This window comes from Emydura macquarii, unplaced genomic scaffold (assembly GCF_026122565.2).
Source record: "Emydura macquarii macquarii isolate MOO-44397 ecotype Brisbane River unplaced genomic scaffold, CSIRO-AGI_Emac_v2 contig_312, whole genome shotgun sequence".
NCBI classification, from domain to species: Eukaryota; Metazoa; Chordata; order Testudines; family Chelidae; genus Emydura; species Emydura macquarii.
This window is the reverse complement of record NW_027130449.1, coordinates 15,330,165-15,348,765: the sequence shown is the minus strand read 5'-3', so window position 1 is coordinate 15,348,765 and position 18,601 is coordinate 15,330,165. Positions and strand designations below refer to the sequence as shown.

Genomic DNA, 18,601 nt, shown 5'->3' with positions numbered 1-18,601 from the left:
TATGCCACCTGTCAGTTACATGGAACCCAGAGCATCACCCTGCCAGGCCAGGGAAGGCATGTGGACATCTTCCCATGGTGCATGCATGTCTGCAAAGGACTTCCCATGTAGCGGTAGAGTTTTTGCAGGGAGAGGATGCCTAGTTTCCTTTGCCTGCTTATGCCTCCTCAGCCCCACTGCGCATGCACACAGGCATCTTGACAGGCTACATTGCCCTGTTAAAGCAGGGAGTGTATATACAGGAGTCTTCACAGGGGGCGTGCGTGGATCATGATGACCTAAGTTTGGGGCATGCAGGTTCTCGCTCCTCACTCATCCAGCACCCTCTGTCCAGACCCCACACAGGCACATGCTTCCATTCTACCTTGGGGAAGTGCCCGACCTGGCTCCTGTGCACCAACGGAGCTGGAGTGTTCTTCTGGCTCTCCTGAACATGGCCCAGTGAAGGCTCATAGGCAACCTAGATTGACACACAGGGCCCAGCATTGTTAGCCACGCCCCTGAGCTTGTGCCGCATCCAGGCTGGAGCTTGCGTGAGATGCCACAGCCATTGCTCCTACTCATAATGGAAAATAAGTGGCAGCAAAGCTTGCACAGTGTGTGTGGAGCCTAACGTGACTTGGGGGCTAAGAGGCCCCACAATAGTTCTCCAGCACAAGCAACCCCCCTGGGGCTACTGGAGAGAAAAGTCAGTATTAGCTATATATAAACACACAAAACTGCAACAGGAAATCGTGTCAAGTTGCTAGCATAGCAATTTCCACATGTAGAGTAAAACATGAAACAGAAAAGTCAAAGTGACTGAAGCAGTGGTGGTCTCACTGCAATTACACCAGATATGAATTTGGGCCAGCACACTCAGTTGCACTAAAACACAAAGAGCCCATGTCAGCATCCTAAACACCACGACTCTCAGAGAACCAGTGCATTTGAGTACAGAACAGCCCAAAGGCATATATTCTAGTTGAGCATGAGGCAATTCCACTTTCCATTGTGTTATGTAAGAAGCAGGGGTTGAAACAAAGGGTAAGTAAGGCCCCAAATTTCTGTGATAGGGCTCATTAACAATCACCCTCTCAAGGGGGGGGGAGTGGGACTTGTAGCCCATAGTTAGCTTTAACATTTTATTTTACTTAGCAGTAACACAAGGACCTACACTCCTGTCTCCTCTAAGATAGGGGCTTCAGCAGTTAGCGTAAGGTTTGAGACCTATTAACTTTGGCATATATAAATGTCCCAACAGTCACCCCTGCATTTTAAGGAACTGGGAATAGTATATTTAAAGGGTAAGTTTGTATATGATGATACTAGGCAACCACAGGAAATATGAACGAATACCAGCTTTTGGATATTTTAGAATAAGAACATCTGCAGATGACCAAGCACAAGAGCACCATGGCCGTGAATTGACATATCATAAGAAGCTGAGATCATTAATATACTGACATCCCAACATTAGTAGGGTGAGGAAATACCAATAAGGAAAAGGGGGGAAAAATCCTACTGAATATGCATTAGGGCATAGTGTTGTCAGCATAACATATTATAAAAATTGTATCACAGTCTGTGCTGGAGGAGAGAGAAATGTAGCCCTTGCAGATGCCAGGATGATGGCTATTGGTGATGGTGAGGAAGGTGATGAGGAAGGTAAGTAACCCTTTTAGGTTATTCTTCAAGGGATAGTGAGTATATAGATGTTCAGATGTACATTTTGTATTATCTCTACCTTGCTGGGTTAGAGTGTATGCGACTTTGCTAAATGTGTTAATGAAATTATTACAAATTCAGAAAGATTCCTGACGTGTGAACATTGTAACCATATGCATCAGGTTCCCAACTGAACAGATCTTTTAATAATACTCAGCCTGAACTTGGGACAAGAACCTGTCAAATCACAGAGTGAAAACTGGGATTTTCTGAAGTAACCAATATAATCAATACACAGTCCTTAGATCAGGCAACACATTACAGTACTAGAGAAATAAGAGGGTGATTTTCTGAAAATTGCTAATGTGCAGTTAGTGGGTTCAGGATTTGTCTTTGGGGCAGAGTGAGGGACTGGAAGTTTATATATACAGAAGATTAATATGCAGTATATAAAACATATTTTGCAATTCTGTAAGAGAAAACCCTACCTATAAAGTGTTATGAAGAGGTGTATTTCTTTCTCTATTCAGATAGGTAACTTATAGCTACAGTGACTCCTTTAGGGCAGATGATATCCCTAAATCATCACACTCAGTTCACGTTAAAAAGAAGCTTATGTTCACATTTCTCTGAGCTACAAAATGTGCCTAAATTCAATGTATGTACATAAGAAATTCCTCATAGTAAGCAATTCTAACCTTTAAATAGAAAGGGAGTTACAGCACAACTGAACCAGTGAGGTCACTTTTAATACGGGTGAAACATGGGTTGAGCAGCTACCAGGAGAAATTCTGAACTCATGTTTGAGTTGAATTTTTATCTACATGCCTCTTAGGCCGTTTTTCCATCACATAAGATAGTCTCAGAGCAACCAAATGAAGCAATTCCACCCCTAAAAAAAAACATCGAGGCCCAAATTCCGATTTTCCATCAGTGATTACCAGACTTCATCTCTGGTCTACAAGCAACTAAATTAAAAAGAAAAACCACCAAACACACCGCATAACATTCCATCATTAGGCAAAGAATCCAATTCTTTTTCATAGCCGTCTGTTCTGATCGTAAAGCTAGTACAGTGTAATTAGCTGCAACACAGGCTAACCCAGCCCACAGGACAATCGTTACTGCCCAGCAGAGACCTGCTGCGAAAGGCTTTGCACTGTGCTACTGTGACACCAAAGATTGCTCTGTAGCATTGCAGACAGGTTGGTGTGCCCAGAGCTTAAGGCATTGCGAGGCTGGCAGAGGGGTGCTCTGCACCCTGACTTGGACTCAAGCCTTTCCAGAAAGTGCACAATTCTTTGCATCATATATATTCCAATACCACAGTAGTTTTGTAGCCACTTCAACTCCTGCCCTCTTTTTAGATCCTCGCCAGTCATTTTCCATCCCTGGCTGGTTCACAGTTCATTGGAGGGGTTAAAATAAATCAAGAAGCAACTAATTTACAGAGTCCTCAAGATAAGTATAGTAAAGTATGGAGCGATCCATGAGGGAGGTGTCCCAGGGAAGGCCTGGCTCTAGGTGCTGCGTTTTGTGTGTATGAGGAGTTCCCTCTGCAGGCCAGCATCAATAGTTGTGGCTGATTTGCCTGAGGGCAGATCCGTGATGAGAGTGAGCTTGTTGAACACCCCACGACCAAAGTAATCAGCAACAACAGAGAAGCCATCATTAGAGCACTTGAGCTATCAAAGACAAAAAAGTTTCATTAATAGAGGGTTGCTACAAAAGCGCTTCTGCACCATCTGCTGCACTCTCCGCCATATGGGGTCCCTTCATTTTGCAGTATTTGCATACACTGCCTTGTCTGCATTAGAATTTTCAAATGTGTTTGTTGAAATACATTAGCTACACATTCTAACATAACACTTTTAAATCCTTGCTTAGAAAAGGCCTGACAGGAGAGACTCTACCTTTAGAGTCTCGAATCTGCCCCAGCTTAATTCCAACTTGACCAACTATTTTCTACCTCCCTCAATTTCACTACGGTTTTGGGTCAAACTGTTGTGCAGCGTTATTGTAATGCTATTGCGCAGATGGATGCCTTTCAGGGATAGCTGAAGGGAAATTACCTCTAGCTATCGTCATTTGGAAAGCACAAAAGACGCCTTTGGTAAGGAAGGCACCTCACAGAATAGTTATACAGCTCCCAATGCTCCACAATTCAGGTTCAATAAGGACCTGTTTGCAAAGTAGCCTCATCCTTTCCTGTTCTCAACCAGTTTCACAAACATCACAGGAGTCTGAACTCCTGTGTTTATTAACACATGCTGCTCACAGCAGAGATTTAAACCCAGCAGGTGTAAGGGGAGAAGGGCAATGATGGTGATACCCCTACCTGATGCTGAAACTGATCATGCAGATCTCTCTTCTGCTCTTGGGCTCGGATCATATCTGTCACCTTTCGGTTCTCTGGCATGCAGGTGGGACACTCTGAATCGCTCTCTGAGTAGCTCTCAAAGCAGTGCTGGTGGAAGGAATGACCACACAGGAAGTGGACTGAAGGCAGCTCCAGGGCACTTGTACAGATGCTGCACTTTGTCTTCTGGAAGATCTTGGGACTGAGACAATTTGGGGGCAGGGAGGTGGGGAGAGAGAAAAATATAATTTTTCTTAAGAAAATGAAGAAATAGGACTACCCAATCCAAGACACTCCAGAGCCAGTGCACCTGAGCAGCCCCCGAAGGCAGGATTCCCCTCGGTGTCTCCAAAATCATATCATGCTCACTCAACCACCAGCAACAGAACAGGAGGAAACCTTGGGGCTGCACCCTATAGGTATGTTCACACTAGATTTTTATATAGACGGAGAGAGTGAGACTGTCTCCTGCACCTGGTTTTGAGCTCTTCAATCTCCTGACGGATCCTTGTGGTCTCTTCACGATATTTCTTAATCCTCTGCTCATCCTGCTCAATCTGGCAGCTCTGCTTCTGCAGCTTGTTGACAAGATAATCCTTAATCACAGACAGCGTGGCTGTGGAGTTGTGAGCCAGAGTCTGCACAACTGAGAATAACCAGAACATTAATACAGAAACCAAATGAGCTGAACGACTATGCTGGGCTGCGCCGTTCTGAAATGCCCTTCAAAGGTTGAAGAGGTCAGGGTTTTACACAACTACAAACCTCTTGAATAAAACTCCAAATTTAAGCTTCAGAAAGCACTAGCCAGGGAAACTGTGGGTCATAGTGACCAATGTGCTTAGGGGATTCCAGAAAGAGGTGACAAGGAGGCGTTTAGGTGGTTAGAGCAGGGAACCTGGAGTCAAGAGACCTGGATTCTATTAGTTTTGTTACCAGTTCACTGTGTGTCTTGGACAAGTCACTTCACCAAAGGGGAAACCAAAGCACAGAGATGGGAGGGGATATTGTTTAGTCACAAGCAAGTTGTGAGGGTTGATTAGAATTTGTAAAGCCCTCTCTCAGTCAGGGATCACTGTGTCTGCCCTCCCCACAGTGCAGGCTGCCAGTAGACTCACTACATCTCAAGCTACATTGACTGCTGCATTAATCCAAACTCTGTCCAAAGAGTGCTCACTCAAGTCCTAACTCCCTGGCTGCAGGTCTTGTCATTACCAAGCAGTGGAGGCATGAGGTTCTTGTTTTCAATATGCTTCAGTACTGCGGTGATGTATTCCTTGCAGTCCTCTTCTTTCCGGGCAAAATAGCTGAGGGCCTGTTCCCAGAGACAGGCCTCTTGCTCTCCATACAACTCGCACACCTCAATCACCTTCCTGTACTGCTCATTCTGCATATGATAATGCATAATCTGTTGGAATCTGAAAAGAGGGGAGGCAGCGGGAGAGCAGGTCAGTAGGTCAGCCCACCTTTACCCTACTCACTGCTGCAGGGACCCGACCCTGTCATCCAGCCACACAATCTCCTTGCACTACTGCAAAGAGCCAGGTCAACCAGGCCCTCCCTCTCACAGTACATTCCTCCTTCCCTCTGCACAAACAGCAGCAGAGACACAGGTTAGTCTTTCAGCCTGGCAACTGATCTAGCTCCCTGCTTTGAGAATCCCAGAGGACTCTCACCCTTATCTTCCTCTTGTAGTATGTAAAGGGTTGTGGTCCAGTGCCTGAACCAATGAGGTTCAGTCCCTGGAAGGGGAAGTAGCACTCACAGTTTGCCCTGTTCATAGAGGTAGAGGACTCCATCCTTGAAGTTGTGCATCTGACAAAGGACCAAAGCCTTGTGGAAGACAGTTTTGAACCTTCCACTCTTCAACAGGGTGATTGCTTCACTGTGCAGCTTCTCTTTGATCTGCAAAGGGGACAAAATCAGGCAGAGCATTAAGCTTAAGGAGGTTGGTAGATTTCACCCCAAAGACCAGACACCGATCTTGCAGCTCCTCCCAACCCCTAGGAGAGTTCTTTGCTGTTCTTCCCCTTTCCCCATTAAATAAATAGGAGGAATTCTCCTTGGCCTTGATTAGCAAAGAAATACTTGGTGATCAAGGTTACTGCAGGGAGCCAGCGTTCAGAACAGAAAGGTGCAGGTGAACGGGATAAGGCACTCTCTCCCATGGGGTCAATTCTCCAGCACCTAGAATGAATAAGACCCCTTAGGACTGAGTGCAGCCTAACCTAATAGCTATTTTATTCTAATAGATGGATTGTGCCGGTGTGTCCATTTGTCTGTCCGCCAGGAAAGCTTGGGTCACCCTGTATTAACAACATGTATGAGCAGAGCTTACAGGTTGAAAAAGGGTGCATGCAGAAATGGAGGGCCCACCAAAGCCCCTGCTCTAGCTACAGGATGAAGGGAGCTCAGACCTGCAGATCCTGTTCATGTGCCCAATTCTGGAGTCGAAGTTCTAGCAGCGTGTCATAGACGCCCTGAGGAGAGTCAGACTGCACCTCTGTCATGTGTTCCAGAAAAGCCTTCAGCTCCCGGGAGTTGTTTGCGAAGACTGGAATGAACTCCTCGGAATTAGCCTTTAACACAAGCCAGAAAGAAAGTCAGACACGCCGTCCAATCTCAAGTGCATGTCTCTCCACCCAGTCTAAGCTGCACTTTTCTCAGCAAGCAGCAGATCCAAACACTGGAAATTCAAACTTTTGCCTTTCAGATCCAGGGAAACTCCCTTTCACATGAGTTTGGTGGGATTAGAGCAGCTCAGTGCAGAATAATGATCCTTTAGAATTTCCCAGTTATCTGTTACTATTAAACATTGTATTACATATATACTCAAAGGTCCCAATGAGGGTCAGGGCGCCATTGTGAGCTAAGCACTGTACAAATACGTAAGACAATACTGTCTCTGCCCCCACAGACCTTATAATCTAAATAGACAAGCTGAACAGTGATGCACAGACAAACATAAGCAGGGCATCAAAATCACAATTTTTTTTTTTTTTTTTTTTAAAGTAAGACTCCCCTCCTCCCCCCCAAACTCAGTCCCTGTCCCATCTGTCTTACAACATGTTCCCATATTACTGACCCAGTGGGCCCTTCTCCCTCCCTCCCCACCACACAAAAATGTTGCACTTTATTATTAACCCATCTGCTTAGGTTTTAGAGCCACTATTTTTGCTTATTTATTCAGTGCCTGCTGTCTCACGTTCCTCCCTTTCCTTTCCACCCCTATCAGCACCCAACCCCCACGCCACCCTACCCTCTTGTGCTTTCAGAGCTCAGTTCTGCTGATGTCAGAGGACATGAAAGGGAGCCAGATCTCTGAAGGAGAATGCTCCCTTGCCCTGCTGCTGATTCTCCCCACTTCCTTCAGAGAAGGAGAGGCCTTGTGAGCCATGCCCACATTTCTAGGGGACAGAAACCACACGGAGCCTCGTGCCCCATTGACGGGTGCAGTGGTGGGGAAGTAGAGGGTGCTGGTGGGACCTATAGACCCAAGCAATCCAATTGCCCTGCTCCTAAGTCTCTGCCACCACATCTCCAACTCCTCTAAGGGTGGTGATGGGAGGCCAGGCTCTGCTCGTATGTTCTAGTGCAGAGGCTTGGGAAGATAGAGGGAGGAACTAGTGAAGAGAGTTGCCTAGTGCTTAGAGCAGAGCCTTGGGAGCTACTGCTTCTGTGTTCTAGTCGCAGCTCTGCCACGGACTGTGCAACCTTGGCAAGTCACTTCACCATTGCCTCGTTTACGCCGGGGGGAGGAGAGATCAGTCTGGGACCAGATCTGAGGTCTCCAGCTTCTTGTCCACTCGAGAAGCAATTATACAGATAGAGGTAGTAAAGATGCCACCTCACCTGTGGTCCAGCGGTGTCTGTATTTTTCTAATGCAATGCATGAGTCTTCAGACCTGCTCAATACCACAGTGTGACCCTCCTGGTCTGCTTCAGTAACAATGGAACAAAGTACTAGTTTTTTTCAGCACCTGTGACCCCAAATCTCCATGGGAAACAACCTTTTGCTCCAACACTTAAGAACATAAGAATGGCCATGCTGGGTCAGACCAATGGTCCATCTAGCCCAGTGTCCTGTCTTATGATAGTGACCAATACCAGATGCTTCAGATAACTTTCTAGTTATATTTACCAGCTGTGAAATCATCACATGAACTACATCTCCTCACACAACCTCTCAAGTGTACACTGGTTCAGTTACCCAGATCTTACCCTTTTCCCCTCCAGCATTCCAGAGCCTTCACGGTCTCCTGATGGCCGGTAGTCTGTGCAAAGGATCTTCAGCAGTTCAGTGGTCTCATTGGGAACATGGTGCATCAGGATTTTGCCATACCGCTTCATGTTACTCTCTGCCTGGTCAAAGGGCAGCTTGCCAATGTAGTGCAAGGCTTCCTGATAATTCTAGAAATGGGAAATGGTGAGAGTCACATGGAGCCACTTTCTGTACTTCAGATACAAAAGCCAAAGCCCTCTCTTCACAATAGCCAACATGCAGAGAAACATTTCAGTATTTTATACAAAGATTTGTATCCCAAATGATCAATTTGCCCACCACTGAAATGCAGCCATCTGTGGGGTGGGAGGGTGGCAGCCAAAGGGACATGGCACTGACCCAGAAGAAAACAGCTGTCCCAGTAGCAGCACCTGAAGCAAGATGACATCTATGTCCTCTGTAATGACTTATATGGCTCAGAGGCAAGTCTGACTAGTGCACAATGCTAGCAATTATTTGTGCTGCTAGTGCAACTGGTTCCCGAGCAGTTTATACTGCCAGGCTATATGGAGGAGCATCCCTGACAAACAGCCTTTCATACCATATAGGGGGTCAAACAAATGGTTAAAGGCATCTTCACACCTTGATGTCCTCCAGCTGGATTTTCAGGAACCATTCATGGTGTGCATGCTTCTCTGCCAGGTACACAGCATGGGAGTAGTAACCTGCTTGACGGAGCACCTTGATTGCTGTCTCCACATCAAAGTGGACCTCACTCTCACTGGTCTGCAAGGAAGAAATGATGGGGCATTACCGGCAGAGAGGGAGAGAGATGGGCCTGATATGGATTTGCAGATACCTGGCCTGTCAGCAAGAGTCCTCTAGGCTTTTGGCAGAGACAGACCCACTTCTGTGCACGTGGATCCAAAGAGTGAACATTAAATTCCTCTCATGCAAGACAAGAATTGCAAGTGCAAATGGCCATTGTTCTAGTTATCCTCTTTAGATTTGTAAGGTTTAATCACATTAGGAACACAAACAGTCTCCTACACTCAAAGTTTAAGATGGCAAGTCCAATGAATGCTGCAATGGAAACTTAGAGATATGTGCAGAAGTGCATGAAGATGCTAAGGACCAATCTAGAATTCCTTATGTGGGCAAAGCTACCACTGGAGTCAGTCTACCATGTTGCTATTACTCTTTTTCTAATCACTGTACAAACCTGATGTTTCTGCATAACTACCTTCCCTCATTACCTTGATGAACTCCTCCAGTTTGGAGCTGTCTTTGAGTTTGGTGTAGCAGTTTAGGAGCAGTGTGGTGTGGTCTGCGTTGGCCAGGGACTGCAGGTGGAGTGTCTGTAGGTATGCAGTCAAGTTGTGTATACGCTGAGCATCCAAGAACTTCCGGATCACGTAAGATGGCTCTAGCTTTCCAATGGTTCTTGGGAGAAAAGTTACATGAGGTCTATAATTCCAATAAGCCAGAGATAAGGGAATTGACAACACAGCAAGAAAGCTTTGGACACTAACAGGAACCCACCCACAAGGGTACCAGCTGTGTTTCAGAAATGACTAGTCAGACCACAAGACCATCTTCACAGGTAGTGGAGCCAATTTAATACTCACCACCAGAGGCGTTGGATTAAGGTTAGAGTGGAAACACATGATGACTTAACATCCTATTTTAAGCGGAAAGTGTGGTTTTTTTTACACACAACTGAGTTAAGACTATCTCAAAAAGGTTTAAAAAACAAGATTTCCTGAGCTCTTCTCCCCACTTCACCATCCTAGTCACTATTATCCTGCACAGTTGCAATCACAACTTTATAGTAAAAATTATGTCAACACTACATAAATCCCAAGAAACCAGAGACAGAAATATTGGTTCTGTATAAAATAGATAAGAGACAGGAGTTCTTGCTTAGAGCTAATACCCCACTTATGAAACTTTAAAAGGCCACTTGTCAAGTTATAAAAGGAAATGTAGGAGATGTTTTTTTTTTTTTTTTTTTAAATATTTAATTGAATGTAGTTTTATTTTTTAAACTTTCCCCAAGTATTACATAGCAATTGCCAGCTGGATCAGATCTGTTATCCAGCTAGGCTAGTATCCTGCCTATGACAATGGCCAGCACCAAATACTTCAGAGGAAGGTGCAAGAAACCCCGCAGTAGGCAGCTTTGGGATACTCTTTCCCCCCACGAAGACTTCATCCTAATCCCAAAAAATTAGAGATTGGTTTAATACAGAAGCAGTTTTTTGTCTGCATTAACTATTGTATCACAGAAAGACAAGGTGATAACTTTTATGGAACCAACTTATGTTGGTGAAAAAGACAAGCTTTCAAGCTACACAGACCTAAAGAAGAGCTCTGAAAGCTTGTCCCTTTCACCAACAGAAAGAAATCCAATAAAAGATATGGCCTCATTCACCTTGTCTCTCTAATACCCTGGGACCAACACTGCTACCACAACACTGTGAACAACATATTATATCTCTGGATATTCTTGTTATCCTTATAAAATGTCCAAACCTCTTTGAATCTTGCTAAATTCTTGACCTCAATGACATCCTGGGACAATAAATTCCACAGTCTAAACATGCATTTCCTTTTATCAGTTTTGAACCTATCACCTTTGAATCTGATAGTACATTCCTTTGTTCTCATGTAATGAGACAAAGGACAGAAGCTCCTTAATTACTTTATCTGTAGCATTTATTATTTTATATACTTCTATGGCATCACCTTTCATTCATCTCCTTTCTAAGGTAACAATCCCAATCTTTTCATTCTTAATAGGAGAGGTTTTCTATGCCCTGGATTACTGTTACCGTTTTGTAAGCGCCCGCTAATACTGTAATATCCTTTTTGAGATGGGATGACCAGTACTGCCAACAGTATTCAAAATTGAGGCAAACCACAGTTTATATAATGATATTATATTATTTTCTGTTTTAATCTCCATCCTATTCCTTACGTATCTTAACAACTTGTCCCCCCACGTACAGCTGTGATTAAAAAAAAAAAAGTTCTTCTTTGAGCTGTACAGTGATGCTCAGGTTCCTTTTCCAAGGTGATACGGTTAATTTAGAACCCTGCAAGGCTGATTGACAGAACCCTTTATTCTCACCACAACTCTTTACATTAGGTTTGACTTGTATCTTTTACCCAGGGGCTAGCTAGCCTCTGCAGCCCCTGTATACTGTTATTACATTCCCCTAGGTTTTCATGGCTCCTTCTTACCGGATATACTGCTGAATGGCTCCATCATGGTTCCCTTTGTTGTATAGATGATCTCCATATTGCCTGAAAATCTCTGACAAGCCATCGCTGTCCAAGTGGTGACTCTTGGCTAGGTTAATAGCCATTTCAAACAGGTTCTTTTTGAACAGCATCTGTGGAATGTGAAGAGAAAATGGCAATATGAGGGCAAGAGCTTCTCTCTCCTTCTCAGTGCAGAGATCAGGCAATTCCCTGCCTTGAATTCCAGAGAGAACAAAGACTGCCCACAAACTCAATTTCCCCCTCAGACCAGAGCAACTGAGGCTTCTTACTACCACGGAACTGGGGTGAAGGCAGTAGAGATGGAAGACAGAGGCAGAGCCTTGAAGGTGGCATGGATGAGGAAAATGAACTCTATTTGAGGAATGAGAGAGGAAATTCCAGTGCAGAGATGAGGAGATAGGGGACTTATCAGTAGGATCAGATTATGTATAAAGCCAAGTCAGACTCATATTATTGAAAGGAAGCAAAATATTGACTAACATGTATCCACCCCACAGCCCAGACTCCTGACTCATTGGGGCTCCCCACATATCACATCACAAGTCTGCTCCCTTTCATAGGCAGCAGATTTAAAACAAACAAAAAGAAGTACTTCTTCGTAAAAAAAAAATTAACCTGTGGAGCTCCTTCTCAGGTGATATTGTCAAGGCTAAAACAATAACCGGGTTCAAATAGGAATTAGATAAGTTCATGGAGGAAAGGTCCATCCATGACTATCCGCCAAGATGGTCAGGGATGCAACCCCATGCTCTGGGTGTCCCTAAACTTCTGACTGCCAGAAGCTGAGACTGGACGACAGAAGATGAATCACTCTGTGATTGCCCTGTTCTGTTCGTTCCCTACAAAGCCTCTGGCACTGGCCACTGTCAAAACACAGGATATTGGGCCTGATGGACCATTGGTCTGACCCAGTATAGTCCCTCTTATGTTTCACCACATTAACCATCTCTGTCTCTGTGCCTCCTTTCCCTACATTACATATGGCCCTCTCCTCAGCCCCGTAAGCCTCACAAACTAGCTAGGTTAAATCTCTGGAAGAAGATGTCAAGTTCATTCTGTGGCAAGGGCTGAAATGAATTTTTAATGACAGTCCACGGGCTGAGGTATGTGTTCACGACTACACACTGCAGTCGATGCACAGAACTTCCACTGAGATCAGTGGCAGGTTTACGCAAAGATCGGTAGTAGAATCTGGCTTTTACATAACCGAACTGTCGGTTATCATTTGCTCAGTCCCTTATTGTCACATTCAGAATCACACAACTGAGAAATCTGCTCCCCTTCAGATACCCCATTATTTCTGCCCTTGCTTTCTCTTCCTGCTTCATCCTCCTTGCTCTGTTTCTATCCTTCAACCCTGTCTTCAGGTATTTTCTCCTCTCTTCCCTCTGCAATTCCTTCCTAGCAGCCACTCTCAATTCCCACCTTCAGAGGTTTCATACTTACCCTCTTCCCCATACCACTCACTAATTGGTCATCAATTAAATAATTAATGCTTACATTTAAGTGTCATTAGAAGGCTTAAAAATGAATACTCCATTGAGATTAATGGGAGAATTCACACCTCTCAAAGCTATTGTGTCTCAGATTGTCTGTGGAGTCATGAAGATTATAAATTGATGCATTCCTCTTGGTCCACATTTGAGAAGTTTCCTTCATAGCCACAACAGATTCTGCCAAATCTGAATATAAATCTATCAAAGGGAACAAGGTGTTTGGCAGCTTTGCTGTAGTGACGTATTTCACATGCTACATCCCTCACCTGGTAAACGTTCTAAGTGCCCGTAAGGCACATGCTTCCATTCAATGCTGTCCAAAGCCCTGTCTAGGCTTGGATAAGATACCACATCTGCAACACCTCCATTGTGCAGAGAAGCCATTAGCACAACTGTTACATAATTCTTTTACAGACAAGGTTGGTGAAAGCATATCTTGTATTAGTCCAATAAAAGATACGACTTCACCCACCTTGTATCACTAATATCCTGGAACCAACATAGCAACAACAACACTGCCAACATATCTCTTGTTCAACGTGCTGGCTCCTCAACCCCTAATCTGTGGAGCTTTTACAAACTTAGAGCCATAAAACACAGACAATGAAGGCTTGCCTCGAGTTTGGTCTGCGTATCCTTCTCCTGAAGCGCATGGATCTTCCCATCTCTAGTCAGCACGTAGAGAGACCCCCACTCTGCTAAGACATCTACCACATCATCGAAGACCGAGTTGTAGGCGATGAACTTGTTACACAGGTCATAGACATTCAAAATTTGCTTGTCAGAGTTCTGTGGGTCGCTGCCAGCAAACTCTGATCTGGATACCAGAAGAAAAAGAGGAAGAGTTTAACTCATGTTCTCCTCTATTTCTAAGTCTCATTCTCAACAGCATCTCCTTGACATGTTTAGAGCTGGAATACAAAGCTCTGAACAACCATGTGAGTAAGTGGTATGTTGTCGGTCCATGCGCTAGATGGGAGAATTCATACAAGTTATAAAAAGGTGGTGACAGATCACCCTGGATCTGGATGCTGGTGCATGTTGGTATCCCAGAAGTAATGACTGAATTCTGTAGATTCAGCTGAATTCACAGCTGCGTCTGCCAGGGCACTAAAACCAATCACACGAACAGTGAAGTCAGTAAACAGCTGCATCCTAAATAAGGCTTTTTCCCCCCGGCTATTCTTCTCATCCTGTTAAACCTCATTATCCTTCCCCTGCATTTACCTCAGATTGGAGAGTGTGAAGGAGACAATACTCAATTTACATCTCAACAGATAGATGGATAAATATCTTTGGTCTGGCAGGAAACTAATATTTCAGGTCTGCTGGGGTTTGTATCACGGTGATAACCAGAAGAATATATTTCCAGGATATATATATATATATATATATATATATATATATATATATATATATATATACATATATAGCTAACTCTTAACATAGCAGCTGTACATACAGTTTACAGTGATAATCAATACCATTTAAAAACCTCATATGAGATTCTTTATGGATGAATGCTATGAAAGCAGGAGGCCTGTTAGAAGTTGCTGTTACACAACGGTGAACTCTTTGCCAGCTGGGAGCACTTCGGCTCTGTATCACAATAGCCTTGCACAACAAAGCACCAGGAGAGCTGCAAAGAACCAAAAAAACCCACACGGTGAATACAATAAAATGGACTCATCTACTTCTAGGAGTCTTACTTTGGAGAGCTCTTCTGGTCTTTGGAAACAATGATGAGGTATCCCCGATACCAATGAACGATCAACTTCTGCCCCTCAAAGGCAAAGCAGGGCCCACGCTCATCTGGCTGGTACAGATACACACATTCGTTTCCTGCAACGATGAACTGGAGGTCCTGGGAGGGGTCACTGAGTGTGGAGCAGCGCAAACCGCAACCATGTGTGTCCAACTCCAGACGAGGATAATCCTTCACTGACAGCATATAGGACTATGGAGGAAATAGGACATTTTAGACATTACATTGAACCACAGAGTGATGATAAACAACAAGGAGCTATTACAATCAGCAGGTCAGAGGCCAGCCTCCATTACAATTTTGTCAAGCCAATATCTTACCTGAATGTTCTCCGTGGTGACAACAAAAAGGTGGGTGATTTTGCCAGACTGGCGGAAGGCAAGGCCAGTGACTGGGTAATTGCCCTCATGCAAGATCTGGGTCTTACTATGTCTGTCTCGTGTGATGTCCCCTTTTGTAAGCACAACACTTCCATCTGCAAAACCTGTTGAAGGAAAAAGACTAAACGGTTAATGCCTATGGCACTTCCCAAACATTTACTAGTATCAAGTCTAAGACATCTGTACTTAGCTGGATTGTCATGGTTACTCCCCAGCCAGATATGCATACTGGGATGGTCCCACGGTCTTCTCCCTCCATGGACCCATGTATCAAACTTCTTTGCTGAGTAAGGCCTACTAGGATCACTTCACAGCCATCTCGTGGCCCAGTGCAAGGCCTTCCTGTTTGGGAAAGCTTAATCTCTGTTTTTCCCCACACACACACTTTCTTCATGGATTATCTCCACCCATTCTTCCTTTTTGTTTTGCTTGGCTAGAACAGATGCCTAACTCACTGGAACCAGTTTTGTGTAACTGTTGTTTTAAGTGACTTAGCATTCCAGAGGTACATAATAAGCACTATAAAAATCAATGCTGTAAAATAGATGGAAACCAGCTGGTCAAAAGTCACATTTTTAGAACATGTCTCTGAACAAGTCACTGATCCACGAGAGGAATGTCCCTCTTATCCTGTGACTATTTGGTTTGCATAAGAGCCTTTGATGATGGACCTTGTCAAAGACTTCCAGAAAGTCCAAGTACAATGTATCCACTGATTCATCCACTACACGTTTGTTGACACCCTCAGAGAATTCTAATAAATTGGTGAGGCATGTCTTCCCTTTACAAAAGCTGTGTTGACTCTTCCCCCTACAAATCACGTTCTACTATGTGTCTGATAATTCTGTTCTTTGCTGTAGTTTCAACCAATTTGCTGGTACTGAAGTTAGGCTCTTTGGCCTGTAATTGCCAGGATCACCTCGGGAGCTCTTTTTAAAACCTGGTATTACTTTACATTTCTATGATTCTGGGATTAGCTGCCCTCCGGCCTTCAGGTACAAAGGCTGTTTTCAGAGAGAGGTTACATTACAGGAAGAACCCCAGTTAGTAATTCTGCAATTTCATATTTGAGTTCTTTCAGAACTTCTGGGTGAATCCCATCCAGTCCTGGTGGCTTATCACTGTTTAATTCACCAGTCTGCTTTAAAACCTTTTCTATTGACACATCAATGTGGGGCAGTATTGCAGATTTGTTGCCCTAAAATAAGAGCATAGCTCTGATGTAGGTATCCCCCCCACGGTCCTCTGCAGCAGAGAGCAGTGCAAAGAATTAATCTTGCTTCTCTGCAGTAGCTTTGTCTGTCTTGGGCACTCCTTTAACATCTGTGTTCTCTCGTGGCTCTGCTGCCCGTTTGACAAGCTTCCTGCTTCTGATGAACCAAACCTAAAATTTGGGGCCAAAATTACCTGAGTGTCCTCTTTACTCATAATTTTTAACCCCCGTTAAAGAAAAAGTTGTAAGACAGCTAAAGAGAGTACATACTTCTCTTTTAAACATCAATAACACATTAAAGCTTGACAAGTAAACTATGGTAGTAATCAAGATTTGCTGAACTTAAGTAAGTAACTACTGGTGTTCTCAAGCAGCGCAAGCTATATTCTCCTTAGGATGAGAATGCCAGAACACTCTATATTGCCTTCGGTTTGACCAACCCATTTTCATTTCATCATAGTAACTTCAGAGTTTGTTTGGCACCTTCAGGATGCATTTGCTTTTCACTTACCAATAGCCATGAAGTTAAGATTCTCGTGGACAGTTAGGCATGACACAACCGTGGGTTTGTTACCCGGTATTGCTGGGAAAATCCTTGTGCAAAGAGGATTCCCACCATCTCGTTTCTCTAAGTTCCAGACTTTTACCTGCAAACAACAGAGCCAGAATGTGAATAGACATGGTCTTAAGGTGTATTGGAGCCATAACCTGGTCCCTTTGAAGTCAAGGGCTAGAATTTAGCACACTGCTTTTAGAACAAAGACATTCCCACACTAATGCCAATACATTGTTCTTCCTCAGAAATGCACACAGGATGGGCTCACATCCTCTTTGTCATCTGACTCACCAGGGGGTTAATACCTTCTTCATCCTCACCAACAGAAGCCAAGATGCTATGCTGCTTCAGCTGGTACAGGTGAGTCACCCTCAGTTTGTAAGCCTGGAAACTGCTGAGCTGGAGGGAGCGTGGCAAGAACCAGATCTGACCTTCCATATGTAGATCATAGTCAAGGTACTCACAGAATAAAAATGACAGCAGATACATTACAAGCAGACCCTTCTTAAACTACCCTCACTACTGACAGCTGGTTTAGACTTTGCTTAGACTATCTGTAGTTTCAGACACTGCCTGATCAGTGATCGCAGGGCAACAAAGTATTTACTGAACATTTAACAGCAGGTGACCAGGAGCTGGAAGGAGCAGATGTTTTCCATATGCCAAAGGGCAATGGAAACATAGCAGCAGTTCTGCACACACCAAACAGGGCATCAAAACCACTCCTGGTGGTTGCAGTGAATGTTTAACATATCCCAGAACTCTGGGTCCATAAGGAAGGAACATTCTAGTTTGGTTACGTTACAGACCTCGCACATTACGTTTGGTTACCTTACAGACCTGCCCATTCTATTTCTCCACAAACCAGGCAAAGCACAGGTGCTGGGAGAGCAAGTTTCTCCCATCCCAAACCCTCGCTGTGTCTCAGCCCATTCAGACGGGCCTTCCTCCAGCAGTAAATGGAGTTCGGCTGCACAGCTCGTCCAGCCCTTGACCCGTGTGCTGCGGGGACCATTTGGTGCTGATGGTGATGGCCAGTGTTCTGTTGTGACCCAGACAGACAGACAGGCAGGCAGGCAGGCAGACAGAGCGAGCGACCGTCCCGCTACGCTGCCGCCCCTGGACAGTGAAGCTCCCTGGCCTGCCCCTTTGGTTGGCAGCAGCAGGCGGCACAATCTGGGCATTTCCCTCCGGCCCCCAGGGGACCGGACACTCCTAATCTCACCCCGCCGCACGGCCGGCCCGGGGCGGGGGCAGGGGCAGCGCAGCCTCCTTCCCGCGCTCCACCCCTGGAAGAAGGGGGCACCTGCCCCGCTAACAGCCAGCCCAGGCGGGGAGGCCGCGCCAGGGCAAGGATATCCCCGAACACCAGGCTGCCTCGGCCCGAGTCGCAGACGGTGATGCCCGGGGGCAGGGCGAAGGGCGTCGCCCCCTCAGGCCCGGCCGGCGCCTTCACCGTCTCCCTGTCAAAGAACACGAAGCGGCGCCACTGCAGGTAAGCCGCCATCTTGGCAGGCAGAGCCGACCCGGCCCGCCGGGGGAGGGCGAGAGATGGGTCAGGTGACCAGGCCGCCAAGGCCCGCCTCTCCCTGAGCACGTGATTGGGCACGTTCACGCGTCCTGTCACGTGGGATGCCTTCGGCGCACGCGCGCCGGCCGACCGCAAAGTGGCTGC

At 45.2% G+C, this 18,601-nt stretch overlaps 1 protein-coding gene across 1 annotated transcript; it reads right to left on the bottom strand.

The window, feature by feature from the left end:
- Positions 1-2,375: 2,375 nt before the first annotated feature.
- VPS11 (VPS11 core subunit of CORVET and HOPS complexes) lies at positions 2,376-18,552 on the bottom strand. Its single transcript, XM_067566735.1, has 16 exons — positions 18,286-18,552; positions 17,218-17,366; positions 16,882-17,017; positions 15,098-15,261; positions 14,722-14,969; positions 13,628-13,829; positions 11,475-11,626; positions 9,485-9,671; positions 8,871-9,014; positions 8,228-8,416; positions 6,424-6,585; positions 5,772-5,911; positions 5,222-5,424; positions 4,481-4,652; positions 3,986-4,208; positions 2,376-3,332 (listed from the first exon to the last, which is right to left on the bottom strand). The coding sequence occupies exons 1-16, from the start codon at positions 18,431-18,433 to the stop codon at positions 3,168-3,170; spliced, it is 2,784 nt and encodes a 927-aa protein (XP_067422836.1). The 5' UTR covers positions 18,434-18,552; the 3' UTR covers positions 2,376-3,167.
- Between the last annotated feature and the right edge of the window lie 49 nt (positions 18,553-18,601).

Bases quoted from the DNA above. Each gene is read 5' to 3' on its own strand.
- VPS11 (XM_067566735.1), bottom strand. From the start codon at position 18,433: ATGGCGGCTTACCTGCAGTGGCGCCGCTTCGTGTTCTTTGACAGGGAG. The intron at 9,015-9,484 runs GTAATGAGGGAA...TCTTCCTTGCAG, and splicing joins AACTGGAGGAGTTCATCAAG to ACCAGTGAGAGTGAGGTCCA. The intron at 8,417-8,870 runs GTGTGAAGATGC...TCCCATTTCTAG, and splicing joins TCCAGCTGGAGGACATCAAG to AATTATCAGGAAGCCTTGCA.